This window comes from Anopheles cruzii, chromosome 2, assembly GCF_943734635.1.
Source record: "Anopheles cruzii chromosome 2, idAnoCruzAS_RS32_06, whole genome shotgun sequence".
NCBI classification, from domain to species: domain Eukaryota; kingdom Metazoa; phylum Arthropoda; class Insecta; order Diptera; family Culicidae; genus Anopheles; species Anopheles cruzii.
In genome coordinates, this window is record NC_069144.1 from 40,949,217 (window position 1) to 40,975,401 (window position 26,185).

At 53.8% G+C, this 26,185-nt stretch overlaps 2 protein-coding genes across 3 annotated transcripts; one reads left to right on the forward strand and one right to left on the reverse strand.

The window, feature by feature from the left end:
* The first annotated feature begins 49 nt into the window (after window positions 1-49).
* LOC128269430 (bladder cancer-associated protein) lies at window positions 50-1,731 on the forward strand. Its single transcript, XM_053006888.1, has one exon. The coding sequence runs from the start codon at window positions 310-312 to the stop codon at window positions 547-549; it is 240 nt and encodes a 79-aa protein (XP_052862848.1). The 5' UTR covers window positions 50-309; the 3' UTR covers window positions 550-1,731.
* Window positions 1,665-22,715, reverse strand: LOC128269427 (uncharacterized). 2 transcript variants are annotated; one of them, XM_053006887.1, is made up of 6 exons: window positions 22,371-22,715; window positions 10,718-10,909; window positions 3,810-4,093; window positions 3,579-3,746; window positions 2,595-3,508; window positions 1,665-2,511 (listed from the first exon to the last, which is right to left on the reverse strand). In XM_053006887.1, exons 1-6 carry the CDS (start codon window positions 22,461-22,463, stop codon window positions 2,489-2,491), a joined length of 1,674 nt encoding a protein of 557 aa, XP_052862847.1. In that variant the 5' UTR covers window positions 22,464-22,715; the 3' UTR covers window positions 1,665-2,488. The 2 variants fall into 2 exon arrangements, with proteins under 2 accessions (XP_052862847.1, XP_052862846.1); XM_053006886.1 differs by having other exon boundaries at window positions 2,595-3,511.
* Between the last annotated feature and the right edge of the window lie 3,470 nt (window positions 22,716-26,185).

Here is a 26,185-nt window from a genome sequence, read left to right on the forward strand (position 1 = left end):
TCATAACTATTACCGTCACGAGTCAGCTGTCATCATAAGAGCATAGCTCGCGGAAGAAAATAAGTATGGCCAATAAGAAAGTTAAATTAAGTGTTTTAAAAAACCCTACTCACTGCTTCGTTGCGAATCCTATTTGATGCTCGATCGATCAATCGTAGTTTGGCCATCATCGTTCTTTGAAAGTATTTCTACGCAGGAGATATCTTCCGCGATTGTCTGTCGTAACTAGAAAGCAGTGCCAGGAAGCTGCGGTAGTCAGTAGCTGCTCTGCGGGAGAACTGATCGTGACCCCACCGTTTCGACCCCACGATGTATTGCCTTCAGTGCTTGATACCGGTGCTGCTCATCCCGAAGCCAACAAATCCGGCCCTAATGCAAACCCACGTGATGTTCATCGTGCTCTACCTGATCGGATTCTTCCTGGAACGAAAACCGTGCACCATTTGCAGTGTCGTGTTCATCATGGCCGTGTTTTTGATCTGCAACAGTGGCGTCGGGAACTGCTTGTTTTGGGGCAACTGCGAAGGGCACACGTGTGAGAATGGCTAAGGAATGTGAGGCATCAGCCTCGAAAGTCGAAGCCGTGGACATAACCAACCGACCATCACCGCAACTGGAAACCTCCTGGGCGTATCGATTGTGCGGCATGTTTTGGTAAACAATAATTATCCTCAACTAAATCTGTTACTTTCTTCTCCTTTTTGGCGCACTCCAACGTAATAGTGGATATTAATGAACTAGTCCAATGGATTGTTTTAGCGTGAGACATAATTTACTTTTATCCTGTGCGGTTGCTCGATACTTGAAAACCAGCGGCCAAAACCAGTGGCCGCACAACTAGTACCAAATAGCCACAGGGAACCGTTTTAATTGTTATGCTTTTACTTGGGTTACGTTGTACGGTCGATGTTGTTACTTTCGTCGACAACAAGTAGAGTAATTATTTGAGAACGCAAAGACTTCGGAAGCAGATCAAACTCACGCTACCAGCGGTTGTGCCTGTCCCCTTTCGGGTGGTAAGGGCTGAGCCTTGATGGGATTGACGATAAGTGATGATGAACCCTCCACAAAGTATAAGAAGAAACGCTGTAAAAATGCAATGAAAAAACATACAACACAATGTAGCATCGTATGGTAGTGTTGGTTCGTTTGAAAGCAACCGTAGTAAAGCAACGATAAGTTAACCAGCCCAGAACGATTTTTCACTGCAAGTAGGCGTTTGCAGAAACATACAGGTTGAAACAAATAATATTGGCGTACCCTTATCGACACGTTGTGAACTTACTAAAATTAACGAATAAATAATTGGTCTGAAGAGAAAATATCATGCGATGCTGGGCATGGATTGAATTGAGCCCATTCTGGTTGCCATTGTAAATGTTTCAAAATTAATAAACTTTAGAAAAACTTAAAATACGGAGTTGATATCAAACTGTTGATTTTAATGCGCTTAGCTAAACAAGATCGGTACGAAAGTCGAGCGACTCTGAATCATTGGGCGACACGCAAAAGAGGGTTGGCCAAGTGCCAAAACTAAATTTCAAGCCACAGACACGCAAGGGGGGCGAAGTGGATCACACGCGACCCCAAGGCTTCGCAGCCCGTTTCAAGGTGTCTACAATCAAGACCGAGTTCGGGCAACCGGTGTAAATAGATATGTAATATTTATTTATTTTTAACCTACAACAACCCCTAGGATAGTTTGTTGAACGAAATAATAAATTGTAAACCAATCAATGCAAAAATCACGTCATTACCAGTTCCGAAAGACGCATTTCTCACATTTCTGTTTCTTGAAGGCGTTCGCAATCAACCAGTTCTACTTGTACTTGTTTTGGATCGGTCTTTATTTCGTGTGCTTAACTGCCCTCTGTCCTCTCTTCCAGCGCTCTGGATCCTGCGATCGTGTTAGCATACTCGCTTCCGGCCCAAGAAAAGGATGTCCGTGTCTGCGTCTGCGTGTTGTGTGTCTGTTCTCTTATCACTTAGAATAGGAAACCTTTCGATACGATTGATGAACCGTGCGGCCGTGTCTTGATCCGTTTGCCTATTGCTCGTCGGAAGCGGACCCTTCGCCGGGCATTTCTTTCCTGCTGCTCAAATCCAAAGTATATTTACATGCTACCCACATCGTACCACGGTCCGTTGGCCATTCGACGGTTTCCGTGGTCAGCGTATTGTTGAGATTCTAGGTGTCGGTGTCGTAGTTTTCTTTTTGTTGCGTCCTGATTTTGGCGGCCTTCAATTTTGTCCCATCATCCTTTTCAACTCATCAACGTTTACCACGGACTTCCTCCCGATGGTTATCCTGCAATGTGTCCGTGTGTGCCCAGATGTGTGGTAGATTCAATTTTTAAAATCACAATACTTTTACGTTTGCGTGCGGTTGGTAGGCACAGAAACCCATTTAAAAAAAAACAATCCCATAGGGTTCAGCGGGTACGAAGTCCAGGCCAGGGCCAGGCCCCGTCACTACCCGGTTTGTACTCTAAACCGATCTTGGCTGGACGTCTGTGTGTGATGGGAATAGAGAATGGAAACGGAAATTAATGTTCGTCCCTTTCGTGGGTCCACTCTCCGGTGTGTCCACTTACAGTGCGGACGGATGGCGTCCTCCTCCGAGGCGGAAGTCTCCACCACCTTGCCGGGCAAGCTGATCGGCGTCAGAAGGCTGCGACCGTAGTGGATCCGTCCCATTGGCAGTATCTCCTGCGGGACCGGTTGGGGAAGCTGCGAAGTCGGCACCTGTTGCGGGTGCTGTGGCACAGCTTGTGGCTGCTGCTGCTGCTCGGCGTTCTCCTCGTGATGCGCCTCCGGCTCGGTCGGACGCGGTGGCTGCTGCTCCTGCAGTTCGCGTTCGTCCGAATGTGGCGAAGGACCTTCCTGGTTCGGGGCGTTACGGTACGAGTCCGTTTCCTCCTCGCTGTCCTCCGACTCGGCGATGCGTGCGATCAGCGAACGCAGCTGCTCGGTAAACTTTTGAGCCACGTCCATGTTCAGCTCCTCGGAGGACGGCATGCCGAATTCGCGGATCTGCATCTCGTGCTGCGGTGGCTGCTGGGGAGGCTGCGGCTGAAGCTGCTGCGGTGGCTGCTCGGGTTCCGGCTGGCTGCGCATGATCTGCGGCGGCAGGAACGGGCGCATGATCTCCGGGATGGGAATGCGCTGCAGATGGATGCGGACTTCGGTACGCGGCGGCATACCCGGTTGGCCACCCATGAGGTGCGGCAACTGCTGCATGAGCGGGTGGAAGTTCGGGCGACCCATCGGTGCGTCGGGGTGCGGTGCCTGCATCATCTGGGCCGGAATCGGCGGCAGCTGCGGCTGGTGCTGCTGGGCATGCTGCGGGTTCATCATGGGCATCGGGAACAGTGGTCGCGGCATCTGGCGGATGATGGTCTGCTGCGGGGCGCCCATCTGCTGCGGAAGGTGAGTGATGGGGCCGAATCCACGGACGGGCGGAATCGGAATCAGTACCTGACGGATGGTCGGCTCAGGCTCCTCATTCCTGCTGATAAGACGAAATTAGTCACACGTCCAACTGTCAGTGTCTGTACAGAACAGTCCGGAACACTTACTTCAACTCGTTTCCGGACTCACAGAAGATAGCGATACGCTCACCGGTAACCTTCTGCTGCTTCGGGTCGGTGGCCATGTCCATTCCGAATGGGAGACGCATCATCTTGGCGGGTGTGTCGACCATCTCCTCCGAACGGCGTCGCTCAACGATGCAGTTCATGCGGGACCTTCGAGAAACCGAAACGTAAGTCAGAATTCTCTCGCGGGCCGTCGGATCCGCTCGTACTTACTTCTGGTTCTCCCGAAGGATAGCGTTAGCCAGATCGGTCAGATGAAGGTCCAGCGGAAGCTTCACGTGAATGTGGTTGTTCATGTCCGCCGACTCATCGCTCTCGCCATCGTTCGACGAGTCGTCGTCGTCCTCCGAATCGTTCGACTCGTCCGACTCTTCCTTGCGCTGGTGGGAACTTTCCTCCTGCTTACGCTTCTTGGCGTCGTCGCGGTCGATCGTCTGCATGTTGGCTTCATCGGCCGACAGATTGTCCTGGACCAACGCCTGCGCCTTCGGGAGTTCCTGTGGAAATTGGAACATTAGGAAACCAACGATGAGTTACTTTAGCAACTTAGGGGACACTTCTTTTCGAGCGCTACGCGAATGCGGTGAACACGTATCAGAAACATGTTTCCGAAAGGGAAATTGTATGCTTGGCCCGCCCGGTCCGAGTCCGAGTTATTCAACCTGCCTGGTCACGTTCTTAATATGGACCACAAGCACGGCACGACACTGGCCGGTGGCGACACGTACGGTGCGGACCGGATTACGTACCCGTTTGTTGGGTGAGTGGAAACTTCAACCGTAAAACATGCCCCGACCATATCGCTGTTGCAAAGAAGGACTGATCGGACGAGACGCATCGCGACGAGATCTGTGACGAGGCTGGCTGGCAGATAAAATCCCCAACGCAACATGGCGCACCAAAGCGCATCGTTCAACCACAATCCGTGCACGGATTCGGATTATTATGAGCGATGTGATCGAGAAACACGTTTTTCTGGACCGTGCCATTGGCGGGGGGCCTTCCATGCCTTAGTGGCGCAATTGCGCGCATTGGACCCGGGGCCGCCAGTTGAAAGCGAAAGTCTGTGGCCACTCCGTTCCGGCGCGGTGGACTATTAGGGGGTCAGCCCTCCTTATTTACGGTTGGCCTGCGTTGTGGCGTCTGTTGTCGATTGAGAACATCTTCGCGCTGTTGAAACTGTTCCAGAATAAGGTAGCGGAATGTGCCGCTGCGCAAACGTATTTGAACAGCCGGCCAATGAATGTCTAGTCATGTGTACACAATTGGCAAACAGCAGACTAACACAGCGTTGCATTGTGTGGTTGTTCCATTAAAATAAAGGAATGGCAATTGCATCATTTGTTTTGGAATTTCAATAACTGGAAAAAACCCTTAATATCGGGAAGCAAACCCAAATATAACCACGTAAGGGCTATCTTCCTGGCACCTGGCGATGCGGTGCGATAGCGAGGTGGTTATGAAACAAACTACCACCCGTGGCGAAGGCAGGCGATGGCCCAAATTGGACCTAATCAACCCTACCCGACGGCCCTAGCGCACTCTTCGCCCTAACGATCGCGTTAGAAGTGGTCATCCATCCACCGCGTTCGAGCAGCAGACGATGATGGCCCTTACGGGTCTCGACCTGACCACCGAGAGCTGCGTGGTTGAACGTACGATCAAGTACCCGGCACTCAACCTCAGCAGCGTGGCCCGTGCTGGGCCGCTGTGTTACTTCATCGTTCCGCGCTGCCACCATTAGCGATCGCTGCTCGGTGTGTCATTAGATACGTGGAAGACTGCTCGAGGTGCCCTCCCTTCGTCGGAAAGGTGAACTCCGTGAACTCCGAAGTCGGCGCCACGAAGAAGAACCTGGACCGGTTGCCGGTGTTGGTGACGCGAAGTCACGGGTTCAAGAAACGAGGAAACAAAAGTGAAAGTGGTTTCAACCGCCACCGAGCAGAAGGTGGCCCGGGACCCCTGGCGGACGGGTACCGTGTCACCCTGGGGCCCCGTCACCGCCCCGACTTTCTTCGGAGGTGGCGCGCTGGTGTTTGTTTCATCTTTTCCCTAAGCTCAAAACGCGAAAGCCCAACCGCCGGGTCGGCGGCGTGGCTAATGGCAAACAAACGACTTGAACGGGAATCAGAAGACTTGAATGGTTTCAAGCGACGAACCCACCCATAACCGGGGCGTCATCGACCGGTTTTTGTTTCGGGGCACCCCTCCTCCGAAGGATGCTTCAGTTCGGGCATTAAAACGGTACAGCGGTGGTGAGGACGATTGCACCAGACCAGCCGCAAGCGCACAGCATGAAGCACCGCGCGCCATTAAGAGACTAGTGACCTTTCACGCTGAAGATGGAACCCCTCCGATGAGTTCTGGGTTTATGATTCCCTCCGCCCGGTGGCCCCAGAAGCATTCCGTGGCTCGTTGCATAACGGGACATTTCCGAGATTTTCGACGGCCGGCCGACGGTGCCGAAGATAATACCCCCTATCCCTACACGGGCGGATGCTGCGAGCCGGGCCGGGGCCGGGTATGGAAATAAGTTAGTTTCACTTTCGTCTTCGCGTCGGAATAGAAAGTCGCGCCATCGGTGGCCGTCGGCGTGGGAGTCGGGAAGTCGGGAAACTGACAGGGTGCAGCGGCCCCATGATGTCATTTGCGCGATCATCTCGCGGGAGATGGTTTGAAACCAATAGCAAAAAAAAGTGAGAGGTGAACGTTGGGGACCACAATGCTCGCACCATTTGGTACCGAGGATTTCCCATCCGCCGGGACGGGGCTTGCAACACACACGAAGGTGCGCTCGGTCGACCGCTGCCTTCTCTCCGTTCGCAACTTTGTATTTGCAAAACATATTCACACCATTCACAGCCGGGAACGGTTTTTTGGATTCGGATGCGATCAATATTTTCTCAACCGTTTTGCGTCCACGCTAATGAGAGCGTCTGCGCGGAACAGCGCAACGGCGCAAGAAAGTGAACTTTAATCTGCGCCACCACAGGAAGTCCGGAGGGTCCCGGCGATCGCGACGGCGCTAATCGCGCTAATGGCCCCCGGTGTCGTTCATTTTTGCACACCCGTTTTTTTCTACTCCGTATCTGAGTTTTATTTTCTAACACCGAGCCGCTAGGTTTTGTGCCCAAAGTGTCAGGTGCGCGAATGCACACGCGCGAATGTCGTCATCCCCGGGGCCATTTTGCGGCCTTTTTGTGATGCAAAACGAGTGAAGTGAGCGAAAAACACACACCAGCACCACAGTCGACAAACGTTTTTTTTTGTAACCCCCCGCTGGGGTGTGTTGTTTGTTTTGGGTTTGGGATCGTTTCTGGTCTTTGGACAGCGCACCGGTCACGGCTGCGTAACGTGATCGCCGAAGCACACTTCCTTCGCGGACGTCCGCCAAATGTCCTATTCCTGTTGGGACGAGTTGTTACGAAAGCGCGTGCGAGCGCAAAAGAAAGCTGGTGGCCATCGACACCCAAACCCTCGTTTATGAATCACCACATGAAGGGGGAAATCCTTTGGACACTTGCTTGCCTTTTGTTTCTTTTTTCTATTTCATTTTCCTTTGACCCCGATCCGGGAAACAAGCATTGCTGCATTGCTCGCTGGTCGCCGTGCTGCGTTTATGCAATTGTGGATCGGAAACGGGCTAAAATTGTTTGTTTTCCAACAACCCCTTTGGCTAAACACCCTGCACGGCGGGGACACAATCTATGTCAGCCAAGAAAAGTGGCCTCAAAATAACCCCGAAGTCATTAACACACGAGAGACCGTGGTGTTTCGGGTTAGGTGCTGTTATTAACCGTAAGTAAAATGGCCGTCATCCGATCGCTAACTCTGCGATCACGAGCCACAAACCCGCGTGCCCCGAATCGATCGCTGTTGGCGACACTAATTTGTTGTGCAACGGACAAACCGCGGGCGAGGGACGCATTGTTTTATGCCGACCACAAAGGGGTTTGTTGCGAAATGAACTGAGTTTGCGATTGCGGAAGGAAGTGATGGTGGCCAAAGAAAGCCTCCGCAGGTGGGTGGCGGCGAGAAAGCATCGCTTTAGTACCGCGCCAAACCCCGCCCTGGGTGACCCTAATGATAAAGTCACGCCGCGATAGTAAGATAAGGAAAACATAAGAAAGGAAAACCACACACTTCCATTTCGCCCCCGGTCCCGGTTTCTCTTTGCTCTCTGTGGACCGGGAGTGAATAGCGATCACATGGCGCACGGTCGGTCGGTAACATGCTTCTAGGTTAAGCGATATTTCGTCGATAGCGAGCGTGCACTGGCTCGTGGCAGTGCAGTGTTCAAGCTTATCGCCGCCGATCGGCGCCGCTTTTAATTACCCCATCCGCATTGCACCGCGATGGGGCGGCCGGTGGGAAAATAGTTTTCCTTCTACGTGGCGGAACGTGGCATCTAAATTGGAAAAGCAGCGACACAAGCAGCGGCTCACACAGTCCGGGCCGCTAGAGACACGCGCGATATTGTGGGAGGATGATAGTGAACAAACGAAATAGCGAAAAAAAACCGAGGGCTCATCAATTCAGATCGGGTGGCCTGGGGCCCGTAATGAAGATGCTGGCCGCCACTGGCACGTTTCATCGATCGTTTCGTTCGGTTACGTTCGAGTGCTACGCTCTTTCCAAGCACCGATTGAGCCGTGCTGATAAGTGCACGCGACGTGCAAGGCTCCGGTGGGCTGGCAATCATCGCGTGGTATCATCATCCGCCCCCCGGATCGAACCTTCCAGCACGGGGGCCGTTGACAGGGAAACAGGGTACGCCATTGTGCTAATAATGTGACCGTGGTCAATAAGGCACAGGCGACTTACGCAACGCACGAGTGGATGCATCGAAGATGCTGACGATGATGGGTCCGGCAGAGAGTTGGACGAATTTTTTTCTGCCATCCATCACCAACCTTTGATTCGGGCCGGCCGCCCCGGGCGGGAGGCGGTTAAAGTCGGGGCCATAAATTTAGGGGGCCTGAAACCGATCCTTTGTGGAGCGGTTTATGAGGTTCAATCAAGCAACATCACCTCCAGCTCGATGCTAATGCGTCTTGCGGACGCGAGTATATTTATACAGCTGCGGCAACAAACTCCGTTGTCGAGAAGCTTAGCCTCCCCCTGGGGTATCGTGGGGAGATGGCACTTTTAGATGGGGCTGTAAAAGTTTCCCCCACGGCTCTCTTACAGAAAACAAGTCAGCTTTCGGCGCAACAAAATCACCAAAACAACAAACAGGTCCGGCCCGGGGTTCACACAGCTCGGGGAATTTCGTAAAGCCGAAACCGGTAAACGGAGCAGATCGAACGGAGCTGACGAGAATCTTCTCGAACGCTGAAAGTGATAAAAATGTTGTGAAACAGAATCCGGTCGATACTGGCTTTCGGTGCCGATTTGCATAATCTCCGGCCCCAAAAAAAACGACACCGAAACGCGCGAATGGCCCCATAGTTTGTTGTTGCCCAAAACGAAGGCATCGTAGAGCATCCGAAGGGTGCAATAAACGTTAATTTGCACTTCCCAGGGCCTACCGTGGGTGCTCCGTCCACACTGAGGCAACCTCGTCCGCAGTCCGTGAGTCACGAGATGCCCTTGATTTTCCAAATGCCATACGGCCTCACGGCCCACACAGCCTGGATGGATGGATGATCGACGGTGCATGATTGTGGTGGTTGTTGTCGCGACGCATTAGGAGAACCTATGACACCGCGGCGTTCTGACTGACGGATGGCCTTATTAAAATGGCTGTCCCTCCACCCGGCTGAAGTGGCCATCAATTGTGGCGACTCCGGGTGTGACCCGACGGCTGGCTTAAAAAGCATTTGATAAATCAACCAACAGGCTGAGTTTAAATACGTCCCATTAGCAGAGTTTCCGCCGAGATATCCCGAAACGATAATCGGCGAAACAGAGCTGCCGCCTTTTATCTCCAGCTTCCTGCGGTTAATCTTAGCGGTAGTAAAACCCCGGACACACTTCACACAACCAGCCGGACACGGCTGCTCGTTAATGATGTGTTTTCGATCGAACGGCGTGTTACGGAAAGGGCCAGCAACTCCTTGAAGTTGCCCCCGAAGGGCGATAAACCGTACAAATCGGTGCCCTCCGGCAACCCTAGTAACGGCCGCCGTTATTTAATCGAATGCCTACCAACCACAGGATGATCCCGGAGGCTGGCCTTTGTGGTGGTGCTCGTGGCGGCTAATGGTATGTCATCGGAACCTTGAACTATACGGTGCTTACGTGGCAGCATCGTGGCTGGTGCTGCGATCGTCGAGCAACGGAACGAAGCGAAAAATCCCAGCCATAAACCTGTCACACGGCTCCGTATGGCCGTATCCAGCTTTTACGATCGCGTCAGCACACCCCGCTCCGGAGTCAGTTCTCCCGTTCTCCGTCGGAGCACAAAGAGCTCTAAAAAACATGCTGGGGGAAAGAACAACTCCTCAACCCGACAATGTCTGGGCTAACAGAGTAATCCCAAGAAAGCTAATGCATTAATCCGCCACACGACGGCTGGTTCGTCTGGTGAACCACAAATTATGATCATCCATTTGACGCGCTTCGGTTCTCCGGGACGGCTTTGAATTTTGACGAACGAACGCCCAGCAGCTGGGGTTTATGAAAACCGCCCGAAGACGCTTATGCGCCGGAGCATATGAATTTCGTCGGGGTCACGGCTGGCTAGGCAGCTAACCAGCACGTCAGCCCGGCCTGGGCCAAACCAAAACGCGGCCATTTGACGGATGGCAAACCACAAAACGAAGAAGAAGAAGATGGCCTCACAAATTGCCCTTGGTGGTGTGTAAATAAATCATTTGTTTTATGAAAAGTGTCGCCCGGCCGTCGTCGTCGTGGTTCACTCGGTCCGAACTTCTTCTGACGAACCGCCGGACGGGCGCCGGAGGTTAGTGCCGGGCCGGGCCGGGGCAGGGTTTGTTTGGTGGTGTTTCCACGTACCACTAGGCACGCAGCCGTCCGTGGCGCGAGCTGTCACCGAACGTCGACCATTAGCCGCGTGGCCGTTTACATGGTCGAGGGAACAGTCCGCCCCATCCGTGCACAAAAAATGAAGTCATCCGTCAGCTTGGTGAAGCTTGGCCCAACCGGCGGGGACTTACCTGCTGCATCGCTTCCAGCATCAGCTCCTTGTTGAGGACGGCATCGAGGGCCTGCATCTGGTCGCAGGATTGCTTCGCCTGCAGGTACGACGAGGCCAGGATGAACGAGCCCAGAATGAAGGACGACAGCACGACGGTGATCGCGATGATTTTGGCGATCTTCACCGAGTTCGCCTGGCGCATCTTGTAGGCCTGCGAAACGAAGGGGAGAAATGAAGGGAGAGTTTAGTTTTGGGTTCACCCAGAAGGCCATGAGCGTTAAGCAACGGCTGACCGGACAGTGGACTAATTGCCCGGGGGAGATAAGCACGTCGGCAAATAAGCACTATCGTTCCATCAGAAGTCCACCCAGGTCGGCCTTCTCGGCCACCCGAATGGAGCGCACTGCGCAATAAGTTGGAGCATTAATAACAATATTTATATCGCCCGGACGACCCAACCCGATCGCAACGCCGGTCCGATTTATGCGCTCGGTTTCCGGCCCCGTACGGGATCCGGGACGTTACGACCGGAAAGCCGACCAACTACACCGCACTCGGCGGTTGCCCGGTGCCCGGTGGTTTATCATTCCGATCACGTCCACATTACGCCACGCCGCACGCCATTAGCCGGCGAGCGGCGAAGGAAGTCGGAGTAACTTTCGATTTGCCCGCGCCAGCCAGCAGCAACCTCCCGACCAACCCGGCAGAAGAAGAAGAAGTAACAACAAATAAATGGCCATAAAAACATATCCACAAACTCGTGAATTTGATTTACACCCCGGACCCGCGCGACTGGTTAGCAAGTTAATGGACGGAAATGTTTGCTGGTCGCGTTACAGAAAAAAAAACAGTTAACGTGGCTTGGTTTCGGATTATTTTTTCGTTTTGCAAAACGAGAACCCACAAACTGGAGTCCTCGACACGACACGCACGCGTGTTGGGTGCGCCCCGGTCTGGGGTTTATTTTCTTTTGCCGCACGGAACGGATTGACATCATCCGGGTTCCACGCCCAACCCCCCGGGAGAGAGAAAGGCAAAAATCAATATTGTCTCGCCTTTTGCCGTTTGCCAAATTCTTCCCCAGATCCGGCGCGGGCATTCGTTTCATTTTATTGTTTTGCGAGCAATCAGCCGCTGTGCAAGCCGTTTCGAAAAGTTTTATTACTCCCGACCACGTATTGGGCTCGCCGAACGATTTCGATCCGACTTTCTTGGGGCGCCGAGATGAAGGGTCTCGGTTTATGCCGGGAACCCAGCCAACCATACTGAAACGGCATCGACAACCGCAACCGCACCATGCAAATCCAGCGTGAAGGGGTGCGTAAGACCGAACGGGCGAGACACGGAGAAAGTAAAGCGCAAAGCGGTTGTCTCCCAACCTTTCGGTGAGGCGCCATCGGGCTGCGAAAACCCCCCAAAAACCCGGCGCCACCCGGCGGACAGTGAAACCAGTAATTTTAGTCACCACGCCAGTCCGCCGATGAACGGTGGCATAGAAAGCGAAAGGATTGGGGACAGTTTGTCGCACCGAATTATGGTCGCCCCCCGACTAATACGTCCGCGGGCTTTATCGTGCCAATTATCGGCCAACGAACCGCGCACACGGGTCTATGTAACGGGGTGGTTCGGTAACCATTGCCTCAACGTTCGGGTTTCGGGTTCGTCAATTGTTTCGCTGCCGTGTGGTTTCGAAAATTCCCAGCCCTAATCCCCAGGAATTGGGATCCCTGGAGAATGTGTGACTAAACGGCACGGGCGGCTCACGAGAAAGTACAGCTAGGCCGTGCACTTTTCACAGCACGAGCACAATTACGCTGCGAACATAAGTGGAGGTGAGAATTAATACACTCTCCCATCGCAAGTACGAAACGGCAAGCGGTGTTGTTGCGCCATTTGTTTTATGATTAATGATCCATCGCAACCGGGGCCGGTTCTAGTAATCGATCGACTTGCAACACCAAAACGAGCCAACATATCCGTGGCGGAATTAGCTGCTCAATTAAACGAGGCTAACTCAACGAACCTTTCGCAGCGAAGGTCACGGGAAAGGGCGAAACCGTGTTCCGATGTTCCGCTTCGAGGTTCCGATGGGCTAAACTTTCGGCCCGAAAACGTCGGCCGGTACCGGTACTCGTCACAGCTTGCGTCATTTTTACTGCGGTTACTCGGGCTGCTCATCTGATCTTGTTCGCCGCGGAACGGCCAGTTAATGGTCAGTAAAAACAGTGTCCTTCTCTCTCTCAGTGTTCGTTGTTGTCAACTCTTCAAATTTTCTTAGGTTGTGCAAACCAGTCTCCGCGGTTAACCCTCTGACAGGCCTAACGGTTTACGTTGTGCGATGTCATCTTGCCATCAGCAAAAGAAACGCGAGTTTTCCGCACACCGAAAGCGCGCATTAAGTGCGCTGATGGCCACTCAACCTTCCCCTCGGTTTATCAACAAATTTACGGCATCTGTGGCTAACCCCCGATCGGCTAACCCGATTTCGGCGGCTACCGTGTATCATCAGAATTTTGACCACTCATCGCTTTGGGCCTGCCCGGGCCCCGAATGGGCCGAATGTTGAAATTAGAAGCCGATTTGCATAACAAAAGGGGAGCTGCTGATGAGGCAAGTGAGCTAGGCTGGCCAGCCTGCCAGCAAACAAGACGCGCGCCGCAAAGGGGGCGCAGCGAGCCTGCGTGTGTGTGTGAGAGACCGCCGCCGGCAAGAAACCCGAAAACAGCCCAAACCGATGATCACGACCAGCAAACTCGGCATAAAGAGTACTTTGCGCTAACATCATTAACGTGAGTATGGTAATTTAAACGAACCACTGCACACCGTGCCGTGCCAAGGAGTGGAGCGGCGAAGGCTGTGGAGTTGCAACCCGGCACAACAGCAAAAAAACGACCCCCAAACTTTGCAAACACTTTTGCTGACATCACCAGCAGCAGGCTGGTGGCGGTTGCCCTACGCCAGGCTGTTCTACAAGAGGCGACCCGTGGCTCATTTGGTTAGCCAAAAACTATTACTACGTCACAACGTGGCGCGTCTTCGTGGTACTGCTCCTGCTGCGCAGTAAGAAGGTTTCATAATGAGTTTGTATCTCGCTCTCTCTCTAACGTCGCACTGCTCGCTCTTAATCACACCACACAGTAAAGGGTGACCAATTTAAGCCGTAAAAGAGTATAAAAAGCAACACATAAACGAACCACCCATTTACGCCGTGCGCCTGTGCGCCTGTGTGTGTGTGATGCGAAGTGTTTGCACAAACAATAGAATGCATCCAAACGCGCAATGGCCACCCCCCCTGTAGCCATTGGTGATGGTTTACGCAATCGCCTACGTGTTACGTCCGCGTACAAACGCCGACGCCGCCATTCGAGTACTCCAGGTACTCCGCGAGCGGATTGATTACATACGGGTGTCGGGTGGACCACCACCCCCCCCACCCCCCACAAAAAACCTCCTCCGACGGATATCGTACACACCGGGCACCGTGGCCAGTAAAAGTGAAGCTTCCGAGCTGCACGCCAACCGAAGCACCGAAACAAGAAACTTCACCGCACGAACAAGCGACAAACGTCGGCCGACGCTGATGGATACGAAAGTATGCGAAAAGTGGCCCCCGGGCCGTGTTGTGCGTGTGTCGAACACGGGTTTTCCTCCGTCCGTCCGTCCGTCCGTTCGGATCGTCACATTCCCACAATTTCCCGGGCCCTCCCCTCCGTGAGGTCCGCCCTTTTAAATACCGCTTCCAACTGGCAGAGGCCCCATTTTTGGGCAAATGTCGTGCTGTTTTGTGTGTTGTGGTCGTAAGCCTTGTTGCTTGTTTAACCTTTCTCGCTCTCCAACGCGGACAAGTGGCTTCAATGGGCCACGGGCTGGTCACGGGATTGAAAGAGAGTATCCAATATTTAAAAAAGCCTTCGATGAGCGTTTGAATGGACGCCACCGAAATGAAATGGAGGCAAGAAAGAAATCATTAATTCATCACTTTTGACCGACACACTTCGACCTACGGTCCCGATAGGCTTTTGACGAGGGGTTCGTCGCTTGGTGCGCCATTCCGATAAGGGGGTTGCTTCGGTACGTATGCTAGTATGCTGCCGATTACGATAATGTCCGCGCGGTCGCGTTGAAAAGTGAATCTAAACACTGGCCTGGCTCCTGCCGACAGGGCAGCGCAACATACGTCTGTGTCAGGGGTCGTGAAAGCGAACGTTTTGTGCGAAGATGGATGGCTCTCCGTGTTTGATTGGTGGGCTCGATATGCGGTGCGAGCTGGCCAGCGGTTCACCGAGACTCCTCCGAGAGGCCACTCCGTCACTCGACCCGAACGAAGCGACCGGGCCCGGGCCCCGGGTTTGTGTTACGTGGTTTTAATTTCCAGCCCGCGAAATGGTTTACGGTTGCACGGTTCACGATCCGCGCAACCCCAATCCAATACCACGTGAACCGCGGCCAATCGGTTGTTTAACCGTATCGCATCGCACCAACGCGCCGCGTCGGGCTGGCGCTGGCCAGAAGACGCCGATTGTTTCGCGGTGCCGCCGTCGGGAGAAGAGGGTTATTTAATCTCTCCTCGATTCTTCCACCGCGGGCGCACTTCGGTGCCCGGGCCCCGTGTGGTAAAAGCATTGGGCAATATCAGTAGAAGAAAGAAAAACGTGAAGCGACCGACCGGCCGGAGCGACCACATCGCAGCCCGGAAAAATATGCTCGGAATGCTGGCAGGGACCGGGTCGGGATGCATGATGATGATGCGGTTGCATGATTCGTTGATTGACCGTTTTCCGTACAATCCGTGTTGCCCAATGCGGATCGGATTGCGGCACTTTCCAAAACGATTTCCGCGATGTTGTTCTAAGCTTCGCGAAACAGCGACTCTAATTAACTCGGAACGGAATCAGATAAACAAAACCCAGCCACAATCACAATGAGGTCGTGGCGTGTGATTGCGGTTTCACTTTTTTTTGCTATTCCCTCAGCCCAGATTGTCCACCTGCCGCACATGGGCCACGATCTGATATCTGAGCCACCGGACCGGAAGTGTCGTGTTGTTTTTTTTCGACCCGTCGTGAGAGGTAATTTCACTCAACTCAAATCACGCGCAGGGGCGCATTCCGTTCGTGCGTCCATCAGGCGGCTGCCCCCTGTGTGAGTCTGCGGGGTTCCCTTATACACGGCGACAGACTAAAGTAGCGCTCATTACGTTAATGGCCACCGGTCATTATGGATCGTCAGAACACCGTGAAATCGCATCCGCAGCCCAGCGGATGGGGGCGGGGTGCAACTCTGCAGAGTAGCCGGCCAGTAGCCAGTCGGCCAGTCGGCCAGTAGCCGCAATACCTGCAGTAAATTACGATGCGCACTGATTTATGACCCACCCCGGGGGTGAAAAGCAGTCCCAGAATAGAACATGATGACGGGCGCGCCAGTTATCAGCAGGATCGCTCAGCCGTGGCCGTAAAGATAATTGGCGATCGGGCATCACCTAGCATCACCTCGATCGGGGCCATTCGCGTGTTTGTGCTGCGAAAGCGCTCGGAATTATCTCGGGCATCTTTGTTTGCGTAAAACAAGCTACTTCGTGGTTCAAAACCGATTAAAGTTAATCGCATTATTACGCTCTCAGGAACGCAACTAAAGAACCTCGGAACCCGGTCGAAATTGGTCGTAGAACTTTTTCTGTTGCCCCCTCCTGGCCGGAGGGTCCAATGGCACACGGCTCGGCGTTACTTACACCAATCACACCGAGCGAAACACCAGCGGTGCATGAAAAAACGGTCGTGTTCGCGACAAATCAATCACCGGAAACGTTACCCCCTACAGGCAGCGCCTGTGAGTGCGCCTTCGACACTTTCCGGAAGATCGTGATCGATGGGGCCAGTGATCGTGAAGTCGTTTTTCTCTCCCAGAACCCCTTCGGGCGCGACAACCAACAAGATAAACATAGGCTTCGACTGAGCTCGTGAGCTTCTCGATCGGCCCAAAAGTGCCGGGCCTGCCCAGTGAGCCCGGGCTAAGGGTTGGCGTCGCCGGCTCTTGTTCATAAATCACCCTCCCGGTGCTGCCCCCACCCGGTCCTGGCCGGCTGCTGACGGAGGCAAAGACTAATTGCTTCCTGGTAACGTGGTACTGGGTTTCGTGTGCTGTGCTCGAGTGAGTCGCCGTTTCGGAACACGCCGAGTCTAGAACACCGAGCGGTGTCTCAAGGTTAACGTAATTTCATGAACATGAACGCGGGTCAGCAAACAAGCACTCGACGATTGAGTTGTTGTGCCCTCAAATATCGAGAGAACCCCTTCCGTCTTTGAAACTTTAAGAAGACAACACTCGAGCGCTCAGTTCGTTGGGGTTCGTTGTGTTGCACAACGTGTGGCCACTGTGTATGAGCACGCAAGTCAAGCCAACATAAATCATCGCAGTCCGGAAGCGTGCACGATGAAAGTAATAACCCGGCAGCGCAGCACCACCGTTCGGTAACCTGGTCACCTGGAGTGTTTCCTGGTGGCCCGGGGGTAACGAATACCTTTTTGGTTTCCCATTTCACCCGGTCGGCCAGTCAGCGGTTAGCTAATCCTTCCTTCGTTGGCGCACTACTCCCGATTCAATTGTACCGCGGTGCAACTCTATCTGGTCGGTTCCTGATATGGTAATCAATTACTGTCCGGCCCGGCGGGGCGCACTCGTTTGGGCTCGTTTGGGAGTCTTGAGAGTGCTTTTTTTCTTCTTCTCGGCACAAGCAAGCAGAGCAGAGTAAAAGTTCCTTTCGTTTGGTGTCGGTTGCGTCAACGCAACTTTATGTCGCTGCGCCGTTCCATATCCTGAAAGTTACTAGTATACTGGCTCCTTGGCTGGGTGTTCGCGTTCGCGTGTGTGTAGGAGTATTGCTTTCTCTTTCCCCGGACGAAAGAGGTCGATGGCTTGACTTTCAATTCCGACCCGACTGGCTGGCCTATAGCTCCGGGCAGCAGGATCACCGGTAAGTCGCTTCAAGAGAGTCGACAACTGGACCAACCGAATGGCTTCGGCGTTCTTCAAGTGCCTCGGAGGCTCGGATGATTATCAAAGCTGCCAGTTAAACGCTCCCGATACGAGGCCGCCTCCGTGGCGCAGGCGTCTGACAGCGAAAGTGTGGCGAAAAAATGGCGCTCGCTGGACCCTTGCGGTCGCCTTGACGGAGTGTTTCATTACACTTTCCCCCTGGGGCGGTTGCGGTCGGAGCAGAGATTGCCGCTCGCCAAAATGGTCGCCGCGTGCTTTTTGGTGTTGTTAATGTTATTAATTTTCTTTTTATTGCCCGTGCCTGTGTATGGAGCATAAATGGCGCACGTGACAAAATTGTGCGTTACGCTAACGTTACGCCGGTAATGGTTGCGTTTGCGGTAATTGGATTGAAATTGCTTCGGCCCCGGAGCCGGAGCTGAGGGGGGTCTCTCGATAGGTAGGCCCCCGGATGTCGCCATCGATTGCACGATGTCCGCGACTGCCCCGGTCCGGACTGGGGGGTTTCGAAACGATGCATGAAACACGGACCAATGCGGCCCTAATGCGGACCGAGCGATCGAAAAAGGCAGAAATAAATGTAAAAAGTTGTGGCTAAAAATGGAAACTCCTGGCTCGTTTTGGGTTGCGGGTTTCAAATGGCAAACGTGGCCGGGAAATTATTTAGTTACGTGCCTAGTGCCGGGACGCGTTTTTTTCGTTTCCCTTGCCATGGCCCTAATGAACCTCTGCACCGGTGGGTAGGGCCGATGCAAGTTTGTAACTTTTCCCATTAACTACACAAACCGCGACCTTCCACAGAATGTGGAAGAAGTGGACGATAATAACGGAGTGGCCCTGCAAGAGAGGGGGCCACGTTCCACGAGATAGCCATTTTCTTTGTCTTCCGGACGGTCGATTGCATCAAGAAAAGCCACGAACACACGTACGTGACCACGCACCGGTCACCCGGTGTTCCGTTGGAAAATCACGCATTGCACACACTGATAACGTCACCTCAGCGGCGGCTCCATCCAACATTGTTTCCTGCGCCCAGGACGACAATGTTGCATTTGTCAACTTGCGGTACTGCGATTCCAGGCGCAGCTGGTCCATTTCGAAACCGTTCCGTGAGGGGCCGTGACTAGCTGGCATTCCGGGCCACGTGATACCGCTGTCACACGCCAGAGGAAGACTAGGCCGCGTTTCAGCGATTGTGCGCTGTGGCTCACTCCCGACGCTTCCCAACTAATTGGCAGAAAGGGAACAAAATGGGTGCCCTTCCAAATGGCGCGCAGAGAAGTGGCCTAGAGGCCCTGCAACAAGTGTTCATGACAAATCGCGATGCGCGATACCGTTAGGACCCGCGCGCGTTAGGTTCGCCGATTCGCGTTCTCACAACGCCGTGCCGTGCCGTGCTGTGCCGTGACGGGGCAAACTCCGTGCAATCTCCGTGGCAAATATGCAACCCCCCACCACCACCCCAACGGCCAGGGAATGGTTCGGCGCGGCGTGAGCTGCATTCGCGCTCGGTTCACGCTTTTCTGGGTGCATCATCCGTCGCAGCCCCGGTTGGCGGGCCCCATCAATCTAGGTCAACTTAGAGCGGAGGCCATTCCGCTGGCCATCCTTTTACTTCTGGCCGCCGCGGTTGCCGCGTCGCACGATGGCCACTCGCGCGCTTTTTTTCGCAATCGATGAGAATGCTTCAATGAGAACGGTGCGCCAGTCACGCGGCGCGTCCAAGATGGTTCACCAAGATGTAGCGATGCACACAGCGTGTGACAAATCCACCGGGACGACGACGACGACGAATGGTTGGCCAATTAGGCCAGAGGCCGGTGGCCGAGATGAGGGCCGGTGGAAAGAAATGAATTTGGAAACCCCCGGCCAAAGCGTTGCGAAAGTTGTGCGAGAGCTGCAACCAGTGTGCGTGATGTGGCCACTAACTGCGAGGTCAGCTAGCTGGTCACCCAAAGGGCACACTCTTGGTGCTCGATTGCTAGGATAAGCTTTAGGTTGATCCACTTTTTGTTTTGGGTACCCACGTTACGCAACTTCTAATCTAATCGCCGCCGTCTTACAGCGATTTTTGGTTTTACGATCAGACTCCGGCGCTAGAGATAGATACCTTCACCAGCCATCAGTTCCCGAAGGGACGACTAAAAACACCTCATTAACGGGCGCCCCAATGTGTGGTTCACTCGGCGTTAGCTCATCGCTCGATCGGCAAATGGTCGAATTAAACTGTCGAAGCCTCAATAGTGTGCGGTAATCGGTCGAAGAAAGCAAACTGTTGTGCCTCTTTTTCGTCTGATCGAACACGATCCGGACGGAAGTTCCCCATATGCGGAAGAAGCTTGGAAGGTGGGCTCGGAAACGAAAGAGAAACCAAACACCCCAGAAGTGGCGTCGAAAGTGAAAGAAGCGCTACCGGAAACTTACGGCACCCGGCAATCGGGCAAAACCGGTGGCCAAATGAGGGCGCCAGAGTGCTTTGAATATATGATTCCCTGCCCGCAAACAGAATACGGCCGGCCGGTACGGTGATTAGCACACACTATCAAACGACTGCAACGGTCGGCAAAGCGAGGAACCCCGTTCATTTGATGTGCCTCCTTTCACGCTCGAAGCTTGCGTTGCGTCGTGCCAGGGGATGAGCGCCTACGGTGGTGCGGTATGCGTGCCCGGTGCCCAAGGACAATAGGCACCACCGAAACAATGGCTCAACAATGGCCCATCGACATCGATTTTGGACACCGTGGAGCGCTGCATAAATCTGCGCCACGACCCACACCGCCAATGCAGCAGCGCGGATGTGTTAAAGTTTTTTTTAAAGCCACCCCCAAAACACCGAATGAAACAATAGAATCTCTCGCCGCGCGTGCGCCATAATAGCCCCATTTGATGAACTTCCATCCCCGGTCCCTGGGCCTTCAGCCGTGGGTGGAACTTTCGCAGGCAAATCCAGGTTGACGCCACGGTTGACTTCCATTTAATAATCCATTTGCTTTCGGAGCCAGTGCGTTTTCAGTTCACCGTCAAGTGGCGTGCCTCGACTCGATTGCTGCACTCGTTAATTAGTGTCGCCGTGTAGTTGGCAGCAGTAGCTGCGGTAGCTGTGATGTGTCACTTGCGTTCCGTGCCGTTTTCCTGCTCTCGGTCCAAGGGACACACACACACACACCACCGTGCGACGAGGGCCCTGTCATAATGGCGACCATCCGTTGCATAAAATTAGCCTACTGGCTGCTGGCGGCCCAGACGCATTAGGAGCAGAACCATAACCGTGTCGGTCTGGTGTATGGGTTTGATGGGATCGGATGCGCTTTCCAGCGCAAAATCTGGCAGCCCGGATCTGGTGCGCAAAAGAAAGCACGCCTCTGCTAATTACCATGCGCCGTTCTACTTCTCACAGTCGCACACAGCTCCCAAGGTTCGCGTTCTCGATCGGATGGAGCGATGGATCGTTGATGGAATAAAGGTTCGTTCTCTTCGCGGCCCAGTTCGTGGGAATCTATTCTCAGAAGCTGGAAAAACGCACGTTCCCATAATGCACCGAGCATCGTTGCCCTCGGCTTCATTTGCCACAGCATCGCACGCGATCGCATAAGATTCACGGGGTTGCCGTTGTGTCGATCGATGAACTGAAGGTAGCCTTCGGACGTCAGCACCTCACTCACTCGGGCGTCCACAAGTTTGGTTATTTGGGTATTTAAATTCCTTTTCCGTCGAAGCGTATTTTTAAAGCCAGTCCACAACAAATTTAGTTATTTTTGTCCTCGCCAAAATGTCGCGATTGAATAAAAACCTGTTCGAGGCACCCAATTGCGCCCAATAGGAACCGTGTCCCACCGATGCGAGATGGTCTGTTGATGCATAATTTAGTGCTGCAGGGTATACCGAACGGTCTCACTGACCGTCGCTTGCCACTCATTGTTATTCTCAAGGTTCACGGTGGTTTCAAAGATGAAAAAGCTACCTTTTTTCCACCGACGATCGGAGATGATGCGTCATGAACGGACGGTGGCACTCGACATTGCCGAAAAGCTTCCCATCTCGAGCCATCGAACGAACCCACACCCGAGCGCCCGAGCGATCGCTGTGAATAAGCGGCAAGTAAATTTCAAGGCAGACAACTCGAGTCTGAGCCGTAGGAGATTGTTCCGAGTCAGCCCCTACCCAACGGAGGGGTTGTCGCTGTGTCGCGCGCAGATGAGAGCAGTTGAAAAAGCAGCGAGCGGTTGAAAAACATTGTACAATCCGTTCGATTGTTGACGGTCGAAGGGGGCCTCACGATGCTAGGGTGAAAATGGCACCGCACGGCTCTAGCGCTGGTGCTGACCTTAATAAAATGCGCTGTTCTGCTGCGACTGCATCGCACACCGGGGAAAAAACAATGCAATTAATGCTTACGCTCGCGGCTCGTGTAGCGGCGCGGCCAACCACCGCAACATTCATGCTCTGGCATTAATGTAGCACACGACACTGGCCCCGGCGCGGTGTCTGAATGGTGCTGAAACAACAATCGAATGAAGGAAAAACTATGGGCACCCCTCACGGCTCGGCATTTCCGGCGGCCACTGTTTCGCGCAGCATTTTCCGACAGTGAATTCCGGTGGAAAAATGAGGTGGGTACGGTACGGCCGCTCTGCTGTCCAGAAGGAATGGGGGGATGCGAATCAGGACTCAGGACTTACGGGTGGGGCCTCACTGGTGGTGCTGTACACCTCACTAGCCGCGTAGTCCTGCTTCATCGTGACGGCAATCGAATCCGGTTCCTTCTCCATCATCCTTCCGGTGTTGAGCGACGGTGCGATCACGGTAAACTGCTGCACACCACGTAAAACTCGGCACGCTCGAAACAACGGATTCCGAAAGTACACCCACGAATCTTTCTTTCTTTCTTTCTCGTTCTATCACGTGCTAGCTGCTGGGCACCCGCACAAACTCCGCGACACAGAACCTGTTCCGGGCACTGACTGGAGATCCGGGGGGCGTTCCTGTTGGCCTTCCTTTCGAGAGACGACGTCCGTACTGTTGAACAGTCGCGAAACGTTTGAATTATTTTGAAACCGTCCGCCAGCATATAATAGCGATCGTGGCGAGGCGCGATCATCGGGTGGTGCTCGGTGGGTCGATCGTGTGTCGTTCGTGTGTTGGTGTGCAGCGACCGCAACCACAACCGTCCGGCTTACAGTGGTGGAAATGAATGCAAGCGTGCGGCCGATTTGAGATCATTTCGGGCAAACTATTCAGCATGCGTCTTTATCGCTCTCTTTTGTCAGCCTACGTTTGTGTTTCTTAGTTTATTGATTGACAATTTGTTCCATTTAAATTACCACATCAAACTGATTTATTACGTTAATATATTTAAATGTTTATTTCGGTTAAATTATGTTTATTTATTCCGTCGAATTCGCGCGATTACGATCCGTGCCCCAACAAATACGGCCGCCTCGTGGGCCCGACTGTTGTGGGGAGTACACTAACACCCTGACACGAGGGAGAACTGGTCGACACACCAGCAAGGCGGAAAGTGGGCAAAGAAACAGAAAGAAACCCCTTTCTTAGGGCGCGAAAGAACGAACTAGTTTGTGTGTGTTCGAGAGAGAGCTAAAGGGAGACGGGAAGGGAGAGAGTGAAAGGAACGCAAAAAGAGGTTCCATCGGTGCAAGTCCGGAACGCGTTTTTCCAGTTTCCGCGCGACCAACGGAAGTGGTAGTTGCAACCCGCGGGAAAGAAAGAGAAGAAGCGGCGAAGGGCGCGCGATGTGGAGCCTTTCGCTTTCGTTCGGTCGGGTCGGATTGGCCAAACGAAATCGAGTGCGAAAACGGGCCACAAAGCCGGGCGCAACGGAAAGAGAAAACGGTGGGAAACGGCGGGAAGCGCGGGACGGGTTATCTTTCCTGTTTTTGCCCCCAAGGATTGGGCCCGTGGCCCAGGAAGCAGGCCCCGGGCTGGTGTGAAGGGAGATCGTTTGATCTACATTCGACTCGCGGTTCCTTCGCGTGACCTTCATTCCGGGTTTTTGGGTTCGAGAAATTCGAGTAGACGATTCGACTACCCAATGGCGGTGCTCGAATCTCGCGTTTCGAACACTCCGAATAAGGCCTGCCATTGAAGCCGCCAGTGGGGTAGGAAATCATTTACGTGCTCCACGCCCGAGATGCTTCAATTGATGCGAGCGCAGCACGATTAATTTCTGCATAATGAGAGACCTCCCCGCCCGCCCGGAGGGTGCCGAACGCTTCCTGTTTGCTGGCGACGGCAGCATTTGCATCGATGTGCCAATGTCTAGCGCTACCCAGCGAGGCACTACTATACTCACCTCCTCAGTGCTTACGTAAAAGACACTTATGCCCCAGCCCGGCCCAGCCCTTGTATTGGAGGATGTCACACCGGCTGCACATCACCCAAGTACCTTCGACTTCCTGCACGAGGCTCGGAGTAGCCACCGGCGGGTGTTACCTTCGCGTGATTAGTAGCCGGATGAGTTGGACGTCAGACTCCCGATGATCAACGTTATCGCTCGGACGTAATTGAATAGGGCTTGCTGGGTTGCTCGTCATGACGCGACACAGTACACGCAACCGTGCGCACGTCAAACCGCCGGGGCCTCTTCGTCTAAACACCGCTCCCCGGTCACGTTCGGTTCGACAAGCGATCTCCGATGTTTGTGGGTAGAAACGCAGCGCCACCACGTACCAAACTCCCGGGAGGGATCCCTTTTTGCGATAGTTCGCCCACCAGTGGTCGATCGAAAAAAGATGGCCTTGTGTTGGGGGGTAAAGTTGCACAAGTTGCGATGTAGAGCGATGTTTTATGGGCGACCCCGTTACCCAACTGCGACACCGCGACACCCAAAAACTATCTTCCGCCTGGATGGTCCCAGGAGTTTTGGGCACAATTTTCTCCCTTTTGGAGTGTGATATTTTCCGGCCTCACCGAAGAGAGGTACTGCAATTGAACTGTATAGAAAGCGGAAAGTGGCTTTGTTTGGGTCGCGGGAGTGTGTCAAAGATTTCCCAACCGCCCGAGACGAGACGCGCAGCAATTGCAGCCGTTTGACGTTGCGCTCGATTGAGCAGCCCCGAGAGGCACCATGGCACTGATTATCCTACCGAATGGTTTCGGTTTGAACCCCGGTGGATGTGAGTGCACACTTAATCCGTCGACCGGCTTCGAAAGGGCAAACCAGCGGCAAGGCAAGTGAAAGCAAAAGTTCACCTGCCTGCCGACGACGATCACCCAACGGCACACAACAACAATAATGACGAAAATGATAATTACCAACCCAGCGAACCGTGCGGAGCGGAGCGGGTTCAATCTGTCATCCCGAAAGTCTTTCCGCGATTGCGCGAAAAGAAATGGCCGATCGGGCCCCCGGTGGCGATGGAGCTTTCTTCGTCGGTGCCCGGTCGAATCCGTAACGATCCGATCGGCGGCGCGATCCGCGGGGCGATTAGCCTGCCGATTGCCGTCCCGACGGTTCGGATGAGTGGCCACCGGGCCAACCCTAGTGCGGCCGTAAGCTGTGGTTAGATTGAATTAGCCACCGACCGGTAATTATGCTGCGCGGTGCCGCTTTCGCAAGTGCTTTTGACCGCTCAAGCCGGGAGACTCCTTAAACCGACGCTTACGGAGGTACGGTTCGGATGGTCCCAAGCTGACGGGACGTTGCCCAAAAGACTCGAATGGTTCGCGCGTGCGGAAGTAGCCTCTTCTCACTAGCACCACTCCCGGCGCGGAGTGAAGAATTAGCCGTTAGTCGGCAAGTTTCGGCAACGATCGCGCCACACTCGATCGGTCAGCATAATGATTCGCATCACGAAAAAACAAAATGCAAAACATTGGACAGTTGGGCGTGGAAATAAATCATCGCCATAAACGGACCACGCAACGGAACGGACTTTGCGGACGGCACCGAACACGTGTTAACATTATGCTGCTGCGCTGCGCCGTCAATTTCCGCCACCTACGGAAACTGGCGCTTGCGCCGCAGTTCGGTCGGTCGGGAAAAATTGGAAAGCAAAATTGGTCCAGCGCTCAGCGTCGAAGTTGGAAAGCGAGCCCTATTATGGAGCAGAGCAGCCCCACCTGCGGCGAAAACGCAGGGATTAGGAAACGCTGGGCACCCGAAGCCACCGAACCGAAGGCACGTGATGCCAAATCAATTGATGGTCGCTCCAGCTCCGGCGGAAGTGGCGTTGCGGGGGGAGGAGACTGGGCCGTTTAGGGCCGGTTTTGCGAATGAATTACTGCAGCTGCGGCCGGGCGCACAACTGCGCCATATCGATGCGGTCGTTGATTGATGGAACGGCGAATGGCCGCCGCCGTATGCAGATTGGGAGCCAGACCAGCGCCGAGCGGAGTTTGTCTCATTCGATCCGCGATCATAACGCGCTGGGTGATCCGGGGGCCACCACATGGGACCACACTCACGACAGATCCTGGGCCCACGTCGGCACGGTAATTAATAGTAACATTCGCCAGCAGCAGGAGTTAGAAAGCG